Source organism: Plectropomus leopardus, chromosome 1, assembly GCF_008729295.1.
Source record: "Plectropomus leopardus isolate mb chromosome 1, YSFRI_Pleo_2.0, whole genome shotgun sequence".
NCBI classification, from domain to species: Eukaryota; Metazoa; Chordata; class Actinopteri; order Perciformes; family Serranidae; genus Plectropomus; species Plectropomus leopardus.
Genome location: NC_056463.1, coordinates 21,270,447 through 21,293,929, shown reverse-complemented (window position 1 = coordinate 21,293,929; position 23,483 = coordinate 21,270,447). Strand labels below are relative to the sequence as shown.

General features: G+C 40.5%; 1 protein-coding gene across 2 annotated transcripts; it reads left to right on the top strand.

The window, feature by feature from the left end:
* Nucleotides 1-23,231, top strand: cenpf (centromere protein F). Of its 2 annotated transcripts, none has more exons than XM_042497132.1 (38): nucleotides 1-63; nucleotides 1,756-1,927; nucleotides 2,023-2,148; nucleotides 2,354-2,424; nucleotides 2,618-2,754; nucleotides 3,007-3,098; nucleotides 3,441-3,714; nucleotides 3,905-4,107; nucleotides 4,267-4,392; nucleotides 4,518-4,646; nucleotides 5,263-5,385; nucleotides 5,687-5,822; nucleotides 5,916-6,045; nucleotides 6,172-6,451; nucleotides 7,422-7,628; nucleotides 7,903-8,111; nucleotides 9,016-9,145; nucleotides 9,588-9,866; nucleotides 9,972-10,559; nucleotides 10,715-10,888; nucleotides 11,458-12,287; nucleotides 12,460-12,671; nucleotides 12,779-12,914; nucleotides 13,018-13,150; nucleotides 13,329-13,440; nucleotides 13,816-14,069; nucleotides 14,178-14,286; nucleotides 14,854-15,059; nucleotides 15,295-15,513; nucleotides 15,728-15,871; nucleotides 16,090-16,279; nucleotides 16,360-16,457; nucleotides 16,582-16,623; nucleotides 16,865-18,001; nucleotides 18,400-18,529; nucleotides 18,872-19,573; nucleotides 20,604-20,725; nucleotides 22,202-23,231. In XM_042497132.1, exons 2-38 carry the CDS (start codon nucleotides 1,766-1,768, stop codon nucleotides 22,310-22,312), a joined length of 8,463 nt encoding a protein of 2,820 aa, XP_042353066.1. In that variant the 5' UTR covers nucleotides 1-63; nucleotides 1,756-1,765; the 3' UTR covers nucleotides 22,313-23,231. The 2 variants fall into 2 exon arrangements, with proteins under 2 accessions (XP_042353066.1, XP_042352989.1); XM_042497055.1 differs by having other exon boundaries at nucleotides 12,776-12,914.
* The last annotated feature ends 252 nt before the right edge of the window (nucleotides 23,232-23,483 follow it).

Here is a 23,483-nt window from a genome sequence, read left to right as displayed (position 1 = left end):
TTGAATTTTTCAACGAGAACAACCCAAACAGTCAAAGGGGGATAAAGGAGCATCGCGCCCAAAGTAAGTTTAGCTATCCTCAGTCTTAATTTTTGTAGCGAATTATTAGAGTGCAAATTAACGTTATTGCGTGTGTCCTTTCACAACACATTTGAAATCCCCAGCCGTTAATTGGTTGAGATAATCGTAGCATTTAAACTTCACGTTCGTTAAAACTATGACCAGTCCCGTAACGTTAAAGCAGCTAACGTTAGTCGAACAAAAACTATTGCTGCAAACGCAACGTTTACTTTCCTTTTCAAGTTAACACTAAATCAAAATTTTCTTTGCTTTATTCACAATGGTTGGTTTATCCTGCTGGTTAAAGATACCGCTATGTTGTAATATTAACCAATATCGATAACGTTAACGTCAGCTAACGTTAGCATTTTAGGATTGGAGAGTGGCTGTAATATTTGCCTCATCACCAGCCAAAATAAGCTAAGGTATTAAATTGCTCCAAGATTTTGGAGTCCACCAGCCACAGTGGCAGGTGGACAAAAAAATTAATTTCCATCACTGATTAACTTAGTCTCAAAGTTTACGTTTACGTTACTGTGTACGTTAACGTCTCTTTACGAACAAAGTGTCATGCATCAACTCCAGGTGTTGCCATTTTCTTGTTATTGTTAATAAGATAAGATAAGGACAGATCTATCTTTTATCCCGAGGGAAATTGTGCAGAATTTGTAATGCAAAGTTTAAGGAGTGCAGGTGCGAAGCATGCAACAAGGACTACCATAACAAAGTAGAAAAACAATGTATAGCAAATATAAAATACATGCACATAAGCACTGGCCCACAGAAATGTTAAAAATATAGCATCTAGCTAACAGTAGGTAGAAGATGGGGTTGCAAATTGTAAACACTTATTACTTATGAGTAAGATTAATGTTCGAGCATTCTTATTTGAAAAAAACAAAGACAAGACTAGACAAACAAGACCTTGCTTATTTCAAGCAATACTGTAGTTGTTTCTTAAGTAGCAATGATGTGTGGAAGATGAAGAAATCTCCGCAGACACTGACTTGGTTGCATAATAATCAATTTATTACAACAAAGTTCAGCATCCACCAGGCACCATGGTCTGCCTGGGAGAGGATTTAGGACCAATGTGAATCTCTCTATCTTACAGCTCATGCAAGTCTCTTATATAGGTACAGGCATCAATACATTTGTCAGTAAAGCAACTTCTCACCTGCTGTGATCAATCACAAGACCCCACATATATGTCCTTTTATGAAAGGAGCCTCAGTCCATGTTACTTTTAGCCTGGTGCCAGTATTCTGCACACTTGGCTTCCAGGCCTAACCATCCCTAGACCTTTGACCTCGAGGCCTCCTTGCTTAACCGAAATAAGAACCTTAAGAAACGGAGCATAATACACCACAATACCAAATGTGTTTTTCCTCAGTCAAAGCTCAGATCGGCAACATTCAGCACATAATTTGACAGAATTGCATATCAAGCACTCAATTAAATTTCACGATTAACTGATTGTTAGTTAGTTGTTATCATGTGATTTACTTCCAAACTCTGCCATTTGTTGTGTTCCTGGGACAAAAGTATTTGTGGTTATCAGGTATTACATACAACACTTAATCTAACGTTTCTTATTAGACATATTGGTGTCATTAATGAGCTGCTACAGCATGTTGCAGATAACTAACATTGTATTGTTTGTCTCCTTTAAATAATGAATGTCTGTTCATTCAGGTTTTAAACCATGAGCTGGGCGGTGGAGGAGTGGAAGGATGGACTTCCAGGGAAGGCCCTGCAGAAAATCCAGGAGATGGAAGTCCAGCTGGACAAACTGAAGAAGGACAGGAACCAGAAACAGTTTCAGCTGGACTCTTTAGAGGCTGCCCTGCAAAAACAGAAACAAAAAGTCAGTGTTCGAGAGAAATGAGTGAATTGACTGAAAAAAATACACAGACACAAGAAAAGATATGAATCCATCTATTTTTTCCCATGTTTCTCCAGGCGGAGAGTGAACGTAATGAGACCTCTGCTTTGAAAAGAGAGAACCAGTCTTTAGTAGAGTCTTGTGAAGCTTTGGAGAAAGCTCGTCAGAAGGCCGTCCATGACCTTGGAGTCAAAGAGCAACAGGTCAGTTACTTATGTTAGAGAAAAATAAATATCTGCTGCAGTTTATTGCTTTTTAGTTTGAAATTCATCTACTGCTAGGGAACAAAGATATCAGATCAGTGATGTTTAACAGTCAATATTCATATTTTGTCAGATGTACTTGAAGCCAACAATACAACAATGTATAGAAAGAAATAACTCAACTATTTCCTATTCCTCTTCTTAGGTGAGCTACCTGGAAGGTCAGCTTAATTCCTGCAGGAAGACAATAGAGCGGCTGGAGCAGGAGCTCAAGAAGTGAGTTCAGTGTCTGCTGACATGCATTTTCATTGTGAAAGAGGGTGAAAAACAATGTAGCTCCTGTAATTTGTTGCTTTGCCAAGTACTGAGTAAGTCATGCTTAATGTAAATGGATATAAACTGTCTGATCTGATGGAAAGCACTGAAATCATGAATCCAAAATCACTGTTAATACTTTCCATCTGCTCAGGTACAAAAATGAACTGGATCGATCACAGCCTGCTGGCTCTTCTTCCTTGTCATCCTCCTCCTCTGAGCTTCAACCCTACAATACTCCACAGAAAACTTTTGCTACCCCGGCTCAGGTCCCAGTCCACCGACAGCAGGGTATATCAGTTTGTTTTTATCCTGTCTCAAGTTACTGCTGTATGTATTTCATGTTACTAGGTTTTTCTTCTTTCCCCCCCTTTATCCAGTTTTATGTTTACCTCTCAGGCTGGTACTAATGCATATGTTTGCTATATTGTTCCTGCTCATCTACTTGTGGTCTTTTTATATGAGCCAGCAATGCAAACCTCTGTGGATCTGGGTGACTTTGTCTGTTTTCCCTAACATGATGTCTGTATTTGTATTCCAAAGATAACAGGCTAGATGAGCTTCAGGAGAAATACAACCAGGAAGTGGAAGAAAGAAAAAGGCTGGAGACTGAACTCAAAGTCCTGCAGGTCAAAGTGAGTACATTGCATAAAATACTTATTGTCTGTTTGCTTTTTTTATATTTGGTGATGTTAACTCTTCTCTTCTCTTCTCTTCTCTTCTCTTCTCTTCTCTTCTCTTCTCTCCTCTTCTCTCCTCTCCTCTCCTCTCCTCTCCTCTCCTCTCCTCTCCTCTCCTCTCCTCTCCTCTCCTCTCCTCTCCTCTCCTCTCCTCTCCTCTCCTCTCCTCTCCTCTCCTCTCCTCTCCTCTCCTCTCCTCTCCTCTCCTCTCCTCTCCTCTCCTCTCCTCTCCTCTCCTCTCCTCTCCTCTCCTCTCCTCTCCTCTCCTCTCCTCTCCTCTCCTCTCTTCTCTTCTAGATGTTGAATCAGTCCTCAGTCAGTGTAAGTCACAAGGACATTGCTGCCCGCCAAGCTGGGTCTTCAATATTCCCATGGCAACAGCAGGATCAGGCACACAGCCGTCAGTCTCAGGATGCAATTGAAACGCCTCTGAAGAGGCGCGGTGCATCCCTGTGGGACGCCCATGAGGAGACGCCTATTAAAACCAGCCAGCGGATGAGCTCAAACAGAGCAGTGCAAAGTCCCTGTGGATCCTCCCAACAGATGGATCAGCTGAAGACCATTAACCAAGGTGGACTGTTTATAATTTGTTTTGGAATAATAGCTTGCATAGTTTTTGGTATTATTTTTCTGTGAAATATTAGGGAGCCTATCATATTGTACATATTCTACCTCTAAAAAATGTAGTTAGCTGCTTTTGAGTTCAATAACCAGATTCTGTCCAGCAGCAGGACTTACATTTTTTTCTCTGTCTTCATCAGAGCTGCGTGGCCGTGTGTCAGAGCTGGAGAGGAATCTGTCCACTCAGGAGAAGGAAATTCGTAGCCAGGCCTCCAAGCTGCAGGAACTACAAACCCAACTGAACCAGGCCCGGAAAGAGCTGACAGAACGGGACAGAGACCTAGCCAAGACCAGCCACGAGCTGAATCAGGCCACAGACAAACACCAGCAGGTTGTGGCTAAGGTAGGCTTCCATGATCAGTACATAGATACTCTAGTAATATAAGATATTTACTATTTCTGTTCTATTTCTCCTTGATTACTGAGTTTATAGTAGGTGAGATGGGTAAAAACTCAAGCAAACCTGTAAATGACTAACAAAGACTCTGCTTATTGTTGTAAGTGTTCATCAGTTGAGCAGAAACTGAAACAAGTCTCAGAGGAGATGAGCTGTCAGAGGCACAACGCTGAGAGCTGCAAACGAGCCCTGGAGCAGAAACTCAAGGACCAAGAGAGAGACAGTCAAAAGGTGCAAAGATCTCGACACATAACATAGTTAGACCTTAATGTTTTAGGTTTTACTCAATGTTATAAATACAAATACTTTTTAGACTTTTGGTCAAAAAAGGTTTGTCTTTGTTACGTTTTGTGTAGGAGCTAGCCCAGCTGCAAACTTCTCACAAGGCTTTGGAACAGCAGCTGGACCAGACCAGAACCAAACTTACTCAAGAGATCCAGCAGTCCAAAAAAGACCACAACATGCTGCAGGCTGACATGGAGAAGGTAACTTTGTAACATTTCCAGTCTGATCTTTCTTCATCTACCTTGATTCCCTCTTTCTTCCCACAGCCGTCAACTTTGATAACCTCGAAGTCATTGAACCGTCTCTGAGGCTGGCACATAAGCTTCTAGTAATTATGTTGTGTAACTAATTTAATTGGCTACCTTAAAGATACTGTTACTCTCATTATACACAGACATATTTATTTTGATGTTGGCTGTGAGAAAAGAAGACGATTAAGCTCAGTTTAGGCTGAGTGGAAAACAGTTCACGATGTTGTAGACTGATGCATTTCCCATGTTTCTGTTGCTTCACTCCTGCCCTGTACTTAACCTCCAAGAGACTGACTGTTGCAGTATTAACTATTTCTGTTTATATGCAAAACATGCCAGCTGCCAGCAATGTGGAAAATGGTGAATTGTATCTATCATATCAGAATTACTGAAATATTTTAACGCTGAAATGAAATTCAGTTGCAACTTAATCCCTTTCACATCATCTTCTGACTATTAAAAAATTTAGGGTACATGATATTTGTATTACACCTCTCAGATTTTCTTTCTTAAATGTTCTGCTGCCTTCTCATCTTTACTCCTCCCTGCTCCTCTTATTTTCTAGATGTGCTTCCAGAAGAGTCAGATGGAGAAGGAGGTGGAGGAGCAGAAACAGAAACTGCTAAGGTCAGAGCAGAGCCTCCAGGCCACCCAGACCAAAGAGCAGGACCTCCGCAAGAAAATGGAGGTGTGGTGCTTTCAGTAGAATATCCATTTAATGTTATTGTGAATTGATGACTAACTAACATGTCTACTGGCAGTAGACATGTTAGTAAACAGCAGTTTAGTATACCTAAATCAAATTCCCGAACACAATTCCCAAAATGTAAAGGTTTTAATATGTATGTATCTCAGCACTATGAACAGGTCTTCCCTTATTTCCATCACTTTGCATTTCCTGCAACCTTTTTTTTGTCTCGTAGTCTTCCCAGCTACCTTTTACAGCCTTCTGTTGCCACTCATGTTTTCTCCACATTTCTTCCCTCTAGGAGCTTCAGAGAGAGAAGAATAGTGTGACTGTCCAGTTGGACCAGAGCAGCAGGCGTCTTAATCAGCTGGAGGAAGAGAAGAAAAGCGCAGACCAGAGCCTCAAACGCACCCAGGGGTTACTAGATGACCTCAAAGGTATATTACTTGAAAGAGATGCGAAGGCAACAGTTACTTCAGAGAATTATCTGAGATAATATAGCTTTTTAACTTGTCTTTTTTGCTCCTAAGCAAAATCCGAAGGACAGACGGAGGAGCTGAAGAGACTGCAGTCCAAACTGGAGCAGCAGACTCAGGCTTCGTCCCGGGATCTGGAAAACTTAAAGAAGATGCTTTCTGATGCAGAGACCAAAAATGACAGGTAAACGTAGTTTTACTGTAGAAAAAGAACAAAAGTTAGTCACACTTTGTAATGCGCAAAAAGCAAACTGTACTATGATATTTAAGATGCTCCTCAGTCATTGTAAATGTACTCATCGCACTGTAGATCTCAGAGTGAACTGCAGAAACAGAAGCAAGAGACAGAGAAGCTGACTAACAGGTTGACGGTGATGGAGAAGGAGTGCCAAGAGCTGAAATCCAGTCTCAGTGTGAGTCAGACTGAGAGTAAGGAACTGAGACAAGAACATCAGGCTCTGCTGGAGTGGAAAAACGAAAAGGAGACCTTGATTAATGAAACTGAGGCCATGCAGAAAGACTTCACTGACAAAATTATCAACTTGGAGAAAAGTCTTGCCTCCCTGAATGAGGCTAATGATGAAGTTAAGGTAAGGTGCTATAGTTCCTAGTATACTCACTTAAATTATGGAATTGAAAAGATATACCACACAGTTTTTTCCAGATTGATAAATTATTCTACTGCACACTTGGGTACTTGTCATGTTCAGCACAGAAGTGCATGTATTGAAAGAACTGATTTGTTCAGCTGTGCACCCCAAAACCTGCGAAGTGTTGCTTTGAATTCACAAATGAGTCATCTTTAATAACCGTAGTTGCTCCCCTCCAGTTTAACCACAGACACAAGGCGTTTCTCTTGTTTACAGGCTTTTATTATACAAACATGCGGTCACACATGTTGTCAATCATGCCGTGAGAACTAAAAACACACACAAAATCAAAATATAAATAATCAGTACAAATGTCTCACTGAAAATTCATTACAAATGTCGCTATCTCTATTAGAATAAATAATAAGCTTGACAAACAAAATAAAACTGTACCGCAATGGCCTCATTAACTTTAAGAGGAGAACAGAAAGGTGTTGAGCATCTTCACAATTTATTTTCAGTAGTGATTTCACCACTTAGCCTCCATTACCTTGCAGGTAATGACTTCAGCTGTAAAGGAAAGGGGAGGGGAACGCCTCTAACAAGGGAATTTATACGTTTCGGTGTTCCTGTCCTTCCAGAGACACTTTTATAATTCATCTTACACACAGCATTATTTGATAAAAGACACACAAATCATGATTGGATCCAACTCAAATATTGATTCACTTGATTCATTATTAAAATTCAACTCAAATATATATAACTGCCACTTATGGCAGCTACAGTAACAAAGTTTGAAAGACCTTAATAGCACAGAAAATCATAACAAAGTCTATGAGGTCTGTTGAATGTAAAAACTTTTAACCTGTGTTGCTCAGTGCATTTTGGATGTGTTGTGTTATTGCCATTAATTAGCCTTTGCCCTGGAGATTCAGTGGACTGAATACATTTCTGCTCTCTATTGTAGAAGCAGCTCATGAGTGTGGAAGGAGACAAGGCCAGTCTGTCTGCTCACATAGATGCCTTGAAGGGAGAACTCCTCAACAAGAGCACAGAGTTGGAGGAGAGGGAGCATCAGTATAATGAGCTCCAGTCTAAATTCTCCGAGGCCGGACAGAAGCACATCAAAGACCTGGAGAATGTGGCTGTGCAAGTGGCTCAGCTTGAACTACAGGTGATTTATTGTATTGTTGTTCGCACATCTAAAATGTAAAATGTATTTATTGAAAAACATGGCGCCCCTCCTTCTTGTTTTGTAATGAAATTAGATGATAAACTGATTCTCTGCATCGGTGAATTACGCTGTATCCTTATTCAGATTTTGGTCTTGGTAACAGCACATGATACCCAGTATTTTTTAAACTCTGACTGGATGTCAAGCATTACAATCTGTATGCATTGTTTAAATATATTTTTCGTTTGGCCTAATGCTTACTTTATCTGAATAGGTCAAAGCTCTGGAGTTGCGGTTGCAAAAGGAAATAGCTCGAGCAGAGCAGGCTGAGAGGACCAACACAGAGCTGCAGGAGGAGCACCAGGCAGCCTGCGACCTGGTTCGCTCTAAAGACCAGCTGGTCGAATTGGGCCAAGCAGAGATCAGCCAGCTGAGGGAGAGCCTGGTTCAGGCTACAACTCAGCAAGAGGAGCAAACTGCCAGGTGGGAGTTTTATTAGTTGATGGTTAATTAATAATTTGAATGAACTCTTTTTCAAATAAAACAGTGCTGCAATAAATCCTACCTTCACAAGCTTTATAAAGTTTAGTTTTTGCTGAGACTGTGTCTAAAAGGTATTGATTCTTCCCTGAGTCACTCAGTGCATTTATATGATGCTAGAAAAAGTCGAATTATTGTGTTAGTCTAACTAAAATGGAACTTTAAAAATACATCAAAACCGAATTTCTTAAGTCAAACTAATAATATAATTTGATTGGAAGTCGAGCTATTCTGTCATGTAAACACCTCTTCAGACTTTAATTGGACTCTGCGTTCTGCGTGTATTCCTAGTCGCCACGCCAGCCTCCTTCAGTGGTTAGGGATAGGGACTGTTCGTTATTTATGGGTGGGTGGGGGGGTGGGGGTGCAAAACAAGTAAGGCACTTTTTAAAAAAAAAAAAAACCTTTCCTCTGATAAAGTACAGTCCCACAACACTGGCACAGAAGCTAAGCAATGTACTGCTGGGGACGGGGCTGCAGCAAAAGATACCTTAGTGTCTATTATATTTGAATATTTGCTCCTCTTTACCTTCCACAACAGCTAATGGAGGCAGCGGTAAACTCACAACCGGTGCTTTTATACTGGAACAAGAACAGTAGTCTGATGAAATGGCCTGATCAAACTATAACTGTATTTCAACTAAACTTCATGTAAACGTACTGACTGTGCAACATGACATTGTAGGGTTTAAGAGGATGATTCAGTCACAATAAAAAAAACTTTCGGATGGCTGAGTCTTATGATACAAGTATGATATAAATACTGTGTCTTCATTGTTACCTTTGGGAGACATTAACTGTAGCTTGCTTTTGACATGCATACTCTGTTTCTGTGTCTAATCTCCAGGTTGGCAGAGGAGAAGGCTGCTCTGCTGAAGCAGTGTGAGGAGAGGGTTTCAGCAAAGGCTGACGAAAATGAGCAGCTCAAACTGCAGCTGGAGGAGACTCAGCAAGAGCTGCTGCTCACCAAAAACCAGGTCTGTTTTACTGGAATACAACAGAAACACTTTCAAACAAATTACCAGTCACTCATTATTTTTATATTAACTAGTATTTTCTTTAGAAATTATGTCATTTGTTTTGGAGTTAATTAAACATTATGGGCATTTTTGCAGTTGTGTTTATTTATGATGTTGTAATGGATTACAATATACTGTAAGGTACAAAATAATTGTGTGACCAATAAGTACATTATGATCAAAGTATCTTCTATTAAACATTAGTTCATATTTACCCAACATTATATCTTGCACTTTAAGAAGAAGCAGACGAGTATTATGACTGAGCCTATAATTTAAGACATGATAGATTAAATCTATTCTACTGACCTCAGTGATCTGCTCTGTACGTTTACATTATGTTGGGTATTATTTCTTGCTTTTGTCTTAACCATAGTTCATTCTTCACTTCATGTTTCAGGTCAGTTCCACGGATCAGTTCCTGAAGATGCAGGAGCAACTGGGAGCTGAGCTGCAGAGACAAATTAAGACGCTGTCAGACAGTGAAGAAGAACTCAAAAAGATGCATGAGAGGAAATCAGAAGAGTTCAAGGAATTAGAGGAGGAGCTGAAGGATCTGCAAAGTGACACAGAAGAGAAGGAGAAGCAACTTAGTGAGGCAGAAGTTCAGATTTTGTCTTTGGAGAAACAAAACTCTGAGTTGGAAATTACTGTTCAAGAGATGAACAAAAGGGCTGAGGTAAATTATTTTACTTTAAAAATGTACTCTGTTTAGCAGTGTTTTTTTCATATATACAATGTGCTGTGTTAACAGTAAATAAACGTTAATCTATTTCATATAAAGGACCTCCAGCAGGCTCACAGTGAGAAGATCAACCTACTTCTGGAGCAGATATCTTCCTTAGAAGAAGAGCTGGCTGCAAGCAAATTTGTAGCAGAGAAGCTTCCAGTCTTGCAGAATGAACTGGATGTGGCCAACCAGTCCCTTGCTGACCGTAAAGAGCATCTAGATGCTCTTGAGAAGACTCTCTCCTCCACTAATGAAATCAAGTCCAACTTGGAGAACACCCTGACAGAGAAACTTGATCTGATCTTAAATATGGAGAAAGAACTCAAAGAGCTCACAGAGAAGATGAGCAGAGAGTCAGAGAATCATGCTTTGGAGGTTGAAAGCTTCCTCAACAAAGAGAAGATCCTCAAAGAGAAGCTTGAAGCCGCCAAGAAATCAGCAACTGCTGCTAAAACGGAATCCAGTTCTAAACGGGAAGCGATCAGGACCATGAAAACGACACTGACGGCTGCTTCACAAGGCTTAGAAGAGAGAGACAACACGATAAAGAGTCTGAAAGAGAAGCTCAATGAAGCAGAGGCAGAGCAGACCAAAACGTCAAATCTTCTTAAGGAGAAGGTGGTTGCCATGAACAAAATCAAGGTTAGTTACTGATTGGTTATGTTTTTGGTCTTACGTGTCCGCAATCTTCATTCATACAGTAGGCACTGTATGTTAGTCTTGCCTGGAGTATTATAACAAATTGGCAGATCAGAAGTGAGTTTTTTTTTAATAATTTTATTTTTCATGTCATTCAGGTGCAGCTTGAGATGCTGCAAATGGACCTGGAGGACAACGAGACAGCCATGAACTCTTTTGACAGTCAGGTGGAGGAGCTGAAGGGAACCATTGAGTCATTGGAAGCTCAGCTGGCTCACAACCGAACACAGATGTCTGACATGGAGGCCAAGCTGGAGGACAGCAAAACCCAGGTAGAGCTCCCTTCTCACAAAAAAGTCTACCAAAGTCAATGAATTTGAATGTGTCTCATAACTCCTGATTTATTTAATTGTTTAAAAATGGGCATCATCTTTAAAATCCCTGTGAAATGGAAGTTACAGCGCCTATAGCTTCTGTACTGGGATGTATTTCTCAGTGAAAAAAACATGTATTTGAGACTGTTACAAGAGGGATTTGAATAAAATCCTACACTTTTAATTGGACCACCAAAAAGTGTGCAGGCTAAATGTTAAGTGTGATACGGAGCTACAGCAGAATCTGCTGTAAGTAGGAGCTTTTGTAAATGCCCCTGAGTTGCAGGATTTGTCATTATATATTTGAAACTGTTCTAAAGGAAGAGATTGTGATGAAAAAATATCCCGATAGGGAATTTTTGGCTTGTATTCAGCATATAGCAAGAGATAAATGATCAGTTTATTAACACAGGGACACAGGATTTAAACTGGGAAAATGTATTTTTTATTTCGTGGGGACAGTTGTTGCTCTGTGCTGAAGAAAAAACATCCCTAATTGGATTTAGTCTAAACTGTAACTTTTTCAGGTCTCTGTCTTGGAGTCGCGGTTAGAGGAGGTTCAATCTCAGAACTCTGTGCTGGAGACACAGTATGTCACAGCTCAGGAGGAGCTGATGGAGAGGAGCTGTGAAATAACTCGTCTGGAAGAGGAGGCTGTTAATCAAAAACAGCTGGAGGAGAATATTGCTACTTTAGAGTCTAAACTCAGCCAGACCACAGAAGAAAATGTCAAGTTAGAGAAAACTCTCAAGCAGATAATCGTGGACAAAGACAATGATCTTAACCACTTGAAACAAGAGAAAAACAACCTCGAGTCTACGCTGAAGCAGTTAACAGAGGACAAAGAGCAACTGGAAAGTGAGATGATTCAAGTAAATGCAGCGAAGAAACAGCTGGAAGCCAGTCTAGACGAGCTTTCTGAGGAGATCAAGCGACTGCAGACCAACATTCAGCTGTTAACTGAAGAAAAGCTGAACATTGACCAAATGGCACGAGAAAAACAGGAAGCTGAATCAACCCTCAGACAGGTCATCGAGGAGAAAGCCCAACTAGATGTTATTCTCAATCTGTTAAACGAGGAAAAAGTCAAACTTGAGGCTCAACTAAGTGAGATAACCTCCGAGAAAAATGACTCTGTTGCTATCTTGAATCAGGTAGGTGAGGAAAAGCTTCAGCTGGAAGTTAACTGTAATCAGCTGGCTGAAGAGAATATCAAACTACAGTCAAGTGTGAGCCAAGTCACTGAGGAGAAGCTGCAGTTACAAGAAAGCATAGAGAGGCACAAAGCGGAGGTGGCTTCACTTCATGAGCAGCTAGAAATGAGGGACAAGAGGACCGAGGAGGAGGACAGAGAGAGGTACGTCCATCTTTAGTTTGTATGATTCACTACTGTGTAGTTGAATTTGGTAGTTTGTATGTATATTTTTGTACTTTTATTAAATGTTTTGTTTACAACTAAGAGCTTAAATTACAATAGCATCATTTTAATGGTATTTAAATAATGTTATTTAATGTTTAATGTATTACAGGAGCCAACGGTTTGAGGCGGAGCAGGCAGAACTGCATCAGAAGTTAGCGTCCTTACAGAGCGAGCTGACCGTGTTCAAGCAGCAGTACGACACACTGCTGGAGCAGGTGGGCCGACAACACGGCCTCATACAGCAGCTCTCAGAATCACAGGGAGCCCAGAAGCCAGGAGAAAAAATCTGCTATATGGAGAGTGAGGAGACAGGGATCGTTGGTGAGTTTCAACCAAAACCAGATAAATTACATTCATAAGCCACAGCGGCTACCTCAATATGAATGCAGACATTAATATTGAGTTATCTGTAATTGTTTGCCCAGCAGAAGCAGCAGGACAGACTGATATCGAGCCAACACTTGACACAAGCACCAATACTAAGTCCCTTACAGTAAATGAACAGCTGTGCCCCATGGTGTGTGAACTGGGTGAACTTTCTCACCAGTCCGAAGAGGACTTCAGGTACAATGAGTTTTGTAGTAAGGACAAATACACAACTGTATACTTTTGTGTGGTTGTGCTTTATAGCGTGATATATAAATCTAATCTCCCTCAAACCTGGTAGTGAGACGAAGCTGGTGTTAAAAGAGGACATCAGTGAGCAAGAGACGATCCAGGATGACCTGGCAGAGGGGAGGGAGGAAACATCGGGTAATGAGGAGCAGCAGCACCACCATCAACAGCAAGCCTTAGATCAGGTAAAATAATGTGTCCTTCAGTCAAACTTTCATGGGTTTAAATTGGGAGATACTTGCTTTATTATTCAGTAATGAGATAGTTGTTACTGAGATTTCTCTACGAGAAGGGGATGTTTTGCATAAAGAAGTTTAGCATTTTGTTAATGAAAAATGTGTGTTTTAATTATATTTCTTGCAGCTTCCTGAGGACAGTGGCAGTCCCAGAGACGTTCCTGAAAATAAATCAGAAACCTCTGAGCTTTCTCTACCATTAGCCTCCGTTGGTGAGACCAGACAGTCCGAATCCTCTGGTGAGTAATTCAATGCTGCCTATGACTGCATTTTAAATTATTGTATTTTTTTCATTATAGATCAGTTTGTTTCACACTGAGCTTCCACCTTAGTCTCATGATTTCAGCAATCTCTTCAAAAAAAGAATATACTAGTTACACTACCAGTGGTAATTCAGCTTTTTACGGGGATCCATATTTTTAAGACTTAAAAAAATAAAGCTTTGAACTTTTTGCTCAGAATAGATAAGTATTACAACCTATTTTAGACTTCCAGGCACCTAGGCTTGATACTACATGCTGAATTAGAGGAATTTTGATTCACACTATGAATTATTTGCCTAAATCTGACCAGTGATTTTAAAATAATTTGTATATATTCAACCTGTTTATCAGTGACAGAGTTGTCCCAGGTACAAGATGACCTCAACCACTTCACTGAAATGATCCAAAAACAAGAACTCCAGGCCCTGCGCTCAGAGTTTGACCTGCTGAGGGCCGACCTCGCACTCAGAATGGAGTTGACCTCTGAACTCAAAGTCCAAGTTCAAGACTTAGAAAAGAAAGTTTGTGCAGCAGAGGAGCAGGCACAGGGTGCAGCACACAAGCTGAACGTTGCTTTGGATGAAAAGAAAGTCATTGCTGATCAGGTAGGTGGAAGATATCACAGAATGGCAAACACCACATAAATAAAAATGGCATTTTTACACTGCCACTTTAGTATAACTGATACTGATACTGTGTGCTTAATTTTTTAGCTGGCTCGGCTGTCAGAGGAGAGGGAGACATTAACACTGCAGCTGCAAACGGCTAAATTCCAGCTGTCGGATGTTATGGAGTTAATGGAAGGACTGGAGATGGCCAAAGGTAAATATTTTCCATATTTCATCTTACTGCATATGCATAATGCATAAAAACAACAGTGTGAGATTATTTACTGATTTTAAACCTTAGTCTGAGACATACATATGTAGGCTGGTGAGACCATCCTGATCATGTGAGCTCAACATTTTGTTTTACAGAATTTTGAGCTCAAGTTATCAGTGGGATCTTATTATGCTAATGTAAATATGTGGGTGAGTGTAAAATTCTCCCTTGTGGTTCCTGAACAGCATCACTGGCAATTGATCTGTGTAGCAAGCAAAATAAACAGTGAGGGTCAATTAAAGAACAGTTACTGATGTTCATGTTGTTGAGTCAAATCAAAACAAAACATGGTGAATCAGCTTATGATTTGTAATGATAGGATTTTGTAGTAAAGTAGGCTTATTTGAGCAGCTTTCTTTTATTCACCAACATGTATTTTTACTGGTATTTTGGGAGCGCTAAATGTGGACCCTGGATGGCACAGCATAGTTTATGAAGGAATACGCAGTCTTTTAGTCTATCTTAAGGCATGTTAGTATTGATTTGATATTTTCCTTGTTTCTGTAGGTGGATGGGATGAGAAATTCCTTCAGCAGGAGAGTGAGCTGAAGAGAGTTCGCTCAGAGAAAGCCAACCTAGAGCAGCACATCCTGGGCATGGAGACCGATCTGGAAACGTTGCAGGGCGAGAGGACCAAACTCACTGATGAGCTGGAGACCCAGAGGAGGACTTGTTCAGGCATGGAGCAGCAGATAGAAACACTCATCACAGAGGTGAGCGTCAAAAGCTGATGTGCCAAAACATCAAAATACAATGTTTGACTGTGTCAGGGCTAGATTCATGTGCATGTTTTGTAAAAAAAATATCAAAGAAATGTATATGCTCAAGCATTTTAGTTTTTAACTTCTGGAAAATCTGACAACACAGTAAGATATTAGTGAATATGTTGTGTTTATTTTAAGATTACTGATCAGTTAGACATAACTATTCTAAATCTTATTTCTCCAGACAACCCAGCTGAGGTCTGAACTTGTGTCCTGCACTGAGGAACGAGATGACCTGAACCAGTCTTTGGGCCAATGGAGGGAAAAAGTTCACAGTCTGGAGAAGACTAACTGTGACACCAGAAACCTAATTACCATCCTGGAGGATGACATCAGAGCAGGGAGGAAGGAGTATGAAGCTCTGCAAAACAGCATGGAAAAACTGAAGACAGAGAAGCAACAGGTATGTACATGAAATGTTCAAAGGTCTGGGACCAGGGTACAATTCTTTTTTTTCCAATAAAAACAATCCCTGATGTTTTTGTTTTTCTGCATGAGTAAGGTTGTCAAAAGTGTTCATACCTCCATCATTTTTCCATACCATGTGTTTAAGGTTTAAAATTTTGGTATTGTAGCAACATTATAAAGAGCTAATTTCTTAATTTCTTTCATTAAAGCTGTTGGAGCAGATTAAGGCACTGGAGCAGGCAATATCCCAACAGAGTGGAGAAAAAGAGGAGCTTATGGGGCAGCTTGACAAGATCAAAGAAGACCGAACCTCGGCCAGTCAGAGCACTGAGTCCATGGTTGGCAAGATACAGGTGAGGGGGTTATAACTTGCTGAGGTCAGCTTTCCTCAGGAAACATATCTTCATAAAGTTTGCTCTTTATCTTATCAGTTAAAAACTAAATTAAGTGTTGTGTGTCAGAAAGCCTAAACATGCTGTTAGTACAGAGTGCAAGGACTGATGAAACCTCAGAAGGTTCAGATGCTGTTAAGTTTCTAATCCTTCATCTTTCCCTTCTGTTTTTCCTCAAGGCTTTAGAGGGAGAAGTGTGTCGTCTCTCGCAGTCTCTGGAGTCCTCTCTACTGGAAAAAGGAGAGATTGCCTCTCGTCTGAACTCCACACAGGATGAGGTCCGACAGATGAGGACTGGTATTGAAAAGCTCCAGGTCCGCATTGAGTCGGACGAGAGGAAGAAAAAGAAGATGGGAGAGCTGCTTAAAGGTGACTTTAACATCTTTTGAAGTTACATAACCTCTAGTTTTGCGAGGTGTTGGCCTAAATGTGACTCTTTATCTCTTTAGCTGCCCAGAGGAAGTCTGACTCACTGCAAGAATGCATTGATGCCCTGGAGCGTGAGAAGGAAGACACAGAGCAAAGTCTTGAGGAAGCTGTGCTGCAGGTATTCTAGTCTGCCTCATGTTATGATTAATATTGCCTGGATAAAATTCACATGTTGGGTTTTGATAAAGGGTCAAGATTTGTTCAGTCTGTACTAAATAAAAAGTTTTTATTCTCTTATACAGGCTGAAACAGCCAAAGCTGAACTGGAGGAGGAAAGGGAAAAGGTACATTCATATTTATCTGTTTTTGGCTATCTGATACCCTTTGCTGTCAGTCTGTGATACGTTTTTTTTTCTTTATGTTCTAATGGTACAACATTACCGTCATAAACTAAGCAATATTTTAATCAGTTTTCTCCCTTTATCTCTTTCTGCTCTTTTCCTTTCCATCTTGATTTCCTCTTTGGCTTGTTTCACAAAATCTGTTGCTGTCGGATTTGAACTATCGCCACCTCCTGACCCTCAGGTGGAAGAGGAGAAGAGAGAGCTCGGCGAGAAACTATCAGAGCTCTCAGCCACGCTGGACAGCCTGAAATCTGAGAAAGAACGCATGGAGAGAGAGCTGGAGACAAAAAACAGAGAGACAGAGGAACTGAGGGCTGCTAAGGAGGAGCTGGAGAGAGGGTTGGAGAAGGCTCAGCTGGATAGAAAAGAGGAAGATGAAAGACAGAAATACAGAATAGAACAGCTGGAGAAAGGACTGAGAGAGGAAGCAGAGAAGCAAACGAAACAGGTGGATGACCTTCAGGCGCAGCTGGAAGCTTCTCGGCAGAGAGAGTTCTGCCTTGAACTAAAGAGTGCAGAAACAGAGGAGGAGAAAGAGAGGATGCAGTCTCTGCTAGTGGAGATGGAGAAACAAAAAACCTGTCTGCAGGCTTCTCTGGAGGAGTGGCAGACAGAAGGAGAGAGGCTCCGCTCTCATGGAGAAGAGTGGGAGAAAGAGAGAAATAATCTGAGGAACAATATTGAGGCTTTGGAAGAAGAAATGAATTGTCTTAAAACACTCATAAAAATGAAAGAGACAGAGAGAGAAGTGTTGGAGAAGGAGGCTGAGCAGAGACAGGCCTCAGAAAAAGAAATTTCGTCTGTTATTGCGGAGAAAGAACAGATTGAAGAAGAGAATAGACGGCTGGCAGACGATAAAGAGAAACTGCACTTGACCCTAGTTTCAGTTGAACAAGAGAGAGACAATCTGCATTGCACTCTTGCATCAGTAGAACAAGAAAAAGGAAGACTAGAGCTGGAGAGGGGGGTGTTAGCTGATGAGAAAGAGAAGCTTCAGTCGAGCCTTTTGTTGATAGAAAAGGAGAAACATGACATGCAACAATCTCTTTCTTCATTAAAGGAAGAGAGGGAGTCAATAAAGGAGAAGAAACAGGAGCTAGAGGCTGAAAAGCAGGAATGGCAGTCATCCCTTTCTGTGATTGAAGCAGAGAAAAATAACCTTTCTTCAGCTCTTTCTTCACTGGAACAAGAGAAACAAAGAGCAGAAGAAGAGAAAGAGAAACTCAGAGAAGAACAAGAGACTCTTCAGTCTACAGTTGCCTCTATGGAGAGAGAGTTGAAGACATGCAAGCTGTCTGCCACACAGCTCAATGTGCAGGTATGCACACTGGTTTTAATTGTCTACACGTGCAAAAAAAAATCCATTTTGCCTGTAGTAATCACCAGTTCATTTTTACTTGTTTGTGTCATCTTTAATCCTTTATAAAGAAAATCCTGAATCCAAAATACCAGAATAAGTCAACATAACAGGTTCAAAATGTCAGAGCAGCTGTTTCCACAAGAGAATCATCATCATTTCAAAGTCTAGAAAATCATTAGAACAACAGTCTTCAATGAGACATGAGTGAGATTATACCTTTTCAGGGAAGAGTAAAATAAAACTACGCTGGCATGCTTTAAGAAATGATGTGTCCTCATCAAATGTCCAACCACTCTGCATATGTGTAAATCTCTGAATCTGACTAAATCTCACAACTTTCTCTCCACCCATTTCAGGTGTCTGAGCTAACATCTCAGGCTGCTCGTGTGTCTAAAGAGAGAGACTCTGCACTGAGTAAGATGAGTCTTTGGATGAAGACCTGCAAACAGCTGGAGCAGGAGAAGCGAGAGATGTTAAACAGCTCAGGTGTGGAAACACATTCAACAGACATCAGTTTGTGTTCTTAAATAAATCTTAATTAATCCAGGATCTGAATACTTGCAGACAAAGGCCAGTATTATAACAAGTACAGATAATAAAATAATTATGTTTTAATATATGATGCTCTGATTTGAAAGAGAATGGCTATAATAGCATTAGTCCATCTACTAAAATGACATGAAATTAAAAATTCTGAAAATGCGGACATATGCCACCCTTTTTTTCCATTTAGGATCACACCCTTCAATGTCCCAACCTGCATAGTCCTCCAAAAACATGAAGTTGCGGCTGAATAATTTCGTTAACATAGGCCACTTTTTGTTGCAGGCAACGCAAAGAGCAGCGAGGAGGCGCAGTCTGAGCTGGACCGGCTGAAGATGGAGGCAGAGACAAGAGAGAAGGAAGTGGAAGACCTGAAGACTGCCCTGCAGCAGAAGATGGTGGAGGCAGAAGAAAAAACTAAGGCGGTGAACAAACTTGAGGCTGCTCTCGAGGGAAGGAAGAAGGAGTTAGAGGAGAGAAACGCAGAGCTGGAGGAGATGAAGAGTGACTTAGATGAACTGAACAAACTCATGGAGGAGAAAAGCAGGGAAGCGGACGAGAGCATGGATAAATACTGCAGCCTGATGGTTAAAGTCCACAAACTGGAAGAGACCAATGATGCACTGACAACACAGCTGGAGCAGCTCACTGCTAGCCAACGTGCTAACGAAGCTAACATCCACTCGAGCAGCACTGACAATACTCGTCGCCGTCGCTCAGGAAGGAAGTCTTCCTCCAAACACCTGGAAGAAAAACTGGATGACAACACTGAGAACATGGCTCCTTCAACACCTCAGAGGTCTCCTCTGGGGTCATCGTCAGCGAAACGGGGTCATCGTGACATCAGTGATAAAGACAGTGCCCAGGAGGCCCTGCACAACCTGACAAAGAAGATCAAGGCCAATGCAGCGACAACACCCAAACCGAGAACTGAAGAGGACGACGAGGAGTTCAGACCAGAGGGACTTCCTGAGCTGGTGCAGAAAGGTACGCGATGTCTTGTGATCTAATGTAGCCACAAATGTGTCACAAGTTCACAACACTGAGATAAAAAAGACACTAACATGTTTGTTTTCTGTGCAGGTGTATTCCAGCGTGAGTCATAGTTTTAACAGTCCAGTCTCGCATGTTAGGGAGAGAGTGTGATTAGCTTCTAATGTAGAAAGGTTAGAAAATGTAATATTTACTGGGAATTGGCACCGGTAACATGCTCTTCCATAATTTCTGTGGGTTTGAAAATACTGTATGACTCTACTGGTTTCTGACCCCCACAAGGGATCACTAAAGCTTCACAGAGGCTCACATGGCCCTGATTTTATGGGGTGTTAGACAATTTATATTAAAAAAAAAAACCAAAACAATATAGTCGGCTATGGACTATTATTCATGATATAAACTAAAAAAATTCACAGGATAAGGACATCAAACTACCTTGTCTTGCATCAGATATTTACACAGTCAAACAGCTAAAGAGCTAAAAAAAAACACTGGCCAAGCATCAGTGAGAAAGAAATGCATGATTGTTTTAAAAACAAACAAACAAAAACACTGAATACATGCTATTATATAATAAGTTCCTAAAAGTATCATGAAAAGTCATCTATAATGCAATATTCAGCAGAAATAATCTATTCAGAACTCATCTAAATCACTCGTTTTACACAAATTTCCTGCAGTTATTGTGTTCACTTTTTGGGTTAATTGTTTAACGGTTGTTTTGCTCTGTTATTGCTCTGCATTTTATGTAGTATTAATTATCCATGAAATATGTCACTGACTCAGGGGTTGATTTATTAACAAAAAGGTTGAAAACCACTGCTCAGAGCCATTTTTTTGTTGTTTTTTTTTAAGATTACTACTGTTCATCATGAGCTTAAGACACAGATGTGTGTTGAACAGGCTTGTTAACTGTTAAGACTCGGGCGCAAAAAACAATGAATCACTGCGTGGAATATTAGTTGGCATGATCATCATTCTCCATAGCGCAAAAAAATCTGAAGTCGTCATTTGTACTCAGGCTTTGCTGATATTCCTCTGGGCGAGGCCAGTCCGTTCATCATGAGGAGAACCACAGTGAAGCGCTGCAGTCCTCGACTGGCTGCCAAACAGACTGTTTCCACATCTGCACCTGATGGGAAGGTGAGCAGCAGAAACAATCTCTGTCTCTCTCTCACACACTCACACACTCACACACTCACACACACAGTACAGTATTCCTCCTGAGCTATCCCCAACAGCCAGCACCACAAAATAAACTTACACTCACGTCAGCAGAAATGGCGAGCTCTTTAATGCAGTGAATCATGTCACTATATAATACAATAAAGTCATTACATGGTGTAAAGCAGAGTGTCGTGAACAGTGGAGTCTGACTCCAGGCAGAGAGCAGAAAGGAGGACAGAGATGAACAGATCTGAATGTGAGCTTTGTGGTGTGTGTCAGTCTGAGTGTCCTCCTGAATGTCCCACGCTTGCAGTTGGCTTGACGGCCTAAACCAAAAACCTTTTAAGTTGTTTTCCTTCAAGTCTGCACCTGCAGTGGTCTAGTGTTGCTGTTTCGTCTTGTTTTTGTGCTGAAATGGGCATTGCCCCTTTACTGACGAAAATATCAAATGACCCAGAGAGCAAGCTGAAACGATCAAGTCCCCCTCCAAACCCTTTATAAAGTATGTAAAAATAATGTCCTATGATAAGTAGTTTCTTAAACAATGCAAAAAAGTGCAGGAAAGAGATGCAGTATTTCTTCTTCATGGAGAAAATCTGGATTCCTGCACACCATTGCTTTTTGCTCTGCGTTGACTGGTGAAAGAACAGTGTGCATAAAGACGGTTAATGTTGGCGTTAGAGGACGCATCACAGAGTTGCAGCCACATTTTTAAGCCTCAGTCAGACCCAGATGAGGAATCTGTTCATCAAAACAGCAACTAGCAAACATATCAGAATGGTGAGTATAGTTCACTTCTTTTATTGGTTTATGTTGTTTGTTAGCCTGTAAGCTAACTGGGTCATCATCACAGACACCGTCCCCTTCAGTAGAGGAATGTAAAAAGACAAACTTTGCAGACACAAGTCAGTATAGACAATGTCACATGTTTTAGTAAACATAAATGTGTGAAAAATATTTAAAAGTGGAGGGAGACTTTAATGATGTCTTGTCAAATGTTGGTAAAATACAGTCTAGTGTTTCTGATCGATATCATAAAGTTAAGAAAAAATTAACGTAGTGTCATTAAGGAACTTTAGAGTGCGTGATTATTTTCTGCCAACTTTCACGATCAAAGTGTATATTCTGTTTTATGTAGCCAGGCCTCTAATGTGTCCTCAGGATATCTGCACCCCCTCTCACCTTTTTATCAGTCCAGGTCAGCCTCTAATCGTGTCAGGTCAGCTGAAGTGAACCAGTTGTGATATACAGCGCTGTATTTTTAGAGACTGTAGAGGTGTGAAGTCAGAGGTTAAGAAAAAAAAGTCACTTAAACCTGTTTGGCTAACACACACCCCCACTATTGATTGTGTGTCTTCAAGTGTATCTAATTCACAAATTCCTCTTCTACCTAGTTGGGTTTTTCTTTCCCTCTCTTCATTTGATCTTCCTCGTCTTGCTCTTCATCCACAGGTTTTGGGGCCCATACCCTTCCAGAGTCCCTCTGTGGACAGCTCCAACAGGGAATGCCGCTCCCCGAGTGGTGTGGAGAAACAACAAGTAGACAACTGTCAAGTCCAGTAGATTAATGTACACACACACACACACACACACACAGTTCTGTACTGGTGATTAATTTGTAGAAATATACACATGCAAACTCATATACACAAAATACTAACATTACACTTTTTTTTTAAATGACACATTGAACTTTTTAAATGACACATTGAACTTTAAGTAAATACATTCACCCTTAAAGTTTTTAACACTTAAGATGCACCTTTTTGTCTTTCTTTTTGGGGTGTGTGTGTTTGTCTGTGTCTGTGTCTTTCTTTGAGGACTGCAAAAGGCACAGCTACACTTTACCTGCCATTCTCTTCATGCTAAACTAGTTTAAAAGTTAGTCATCAGCAATAAAATAAATCACGACCCAGATTAAGACAATAGGGCAGATTAAAGAGGAAAAATCATCAAAAATCCCCAAATGCTGATTTTCATCACAGCACTACTTTTCATGATGTTCCCTTTATAAGTGTGTTTCAGAATCAATGAAACTACGATTGTTTTGTGACGCCTCTGAATGTAAACGTCATGTCTTCACTCTCAATCAGTTTGTCTTTGTCACTGACCCTCCCGTTGTACTTTTTTTTCGTACTGTTCTTGTTCTGCATATGTGTGTTAGAGAAACTGAACATTGTAAATAGCAGATTATATATAACAGCCTTGCGTCATCCACCTTTCACTCCTGTATTTCACCACCTAATCGCTAATGGCAGCTAACCAAGATTTTATAGATTTTTCTTTTCGGTTTCATTTATTGTGGATGTTTTTGTAGTTTAAGTCAAGAAATATTTCATTGAATTTTTTTCCTTTCTTAATCTGTGCAGCAAATGTTGAAAACACATCTGCATTTTATAGATTTGTTTTTTTATTCAGCTAAATTTTTTTGATTGTTGTAAATATTTGATGCCCTTTTTTATACTAAACCTTTACTGCTTCACAGCTCGTGTGGTCTCTTTGTTCATACACATCAGTATCTTGTCTTTGCTGGTATTTAATAACTTGAAAATATTTAGGAATTAAAATATGTGTGCAGCTGTAATGCAAGTACACTCTGCCACCACAGGGTGGAGAACTTGCATGTGAGATAGAGTGTTGTGCTTTGCCAGTGTGACTGTCTGTGCTGGAGTCATCTCCAGCTGTCAGCCAAGGAAAATAAAACACGACATGAGAAACTTTATGTGGTGTACCA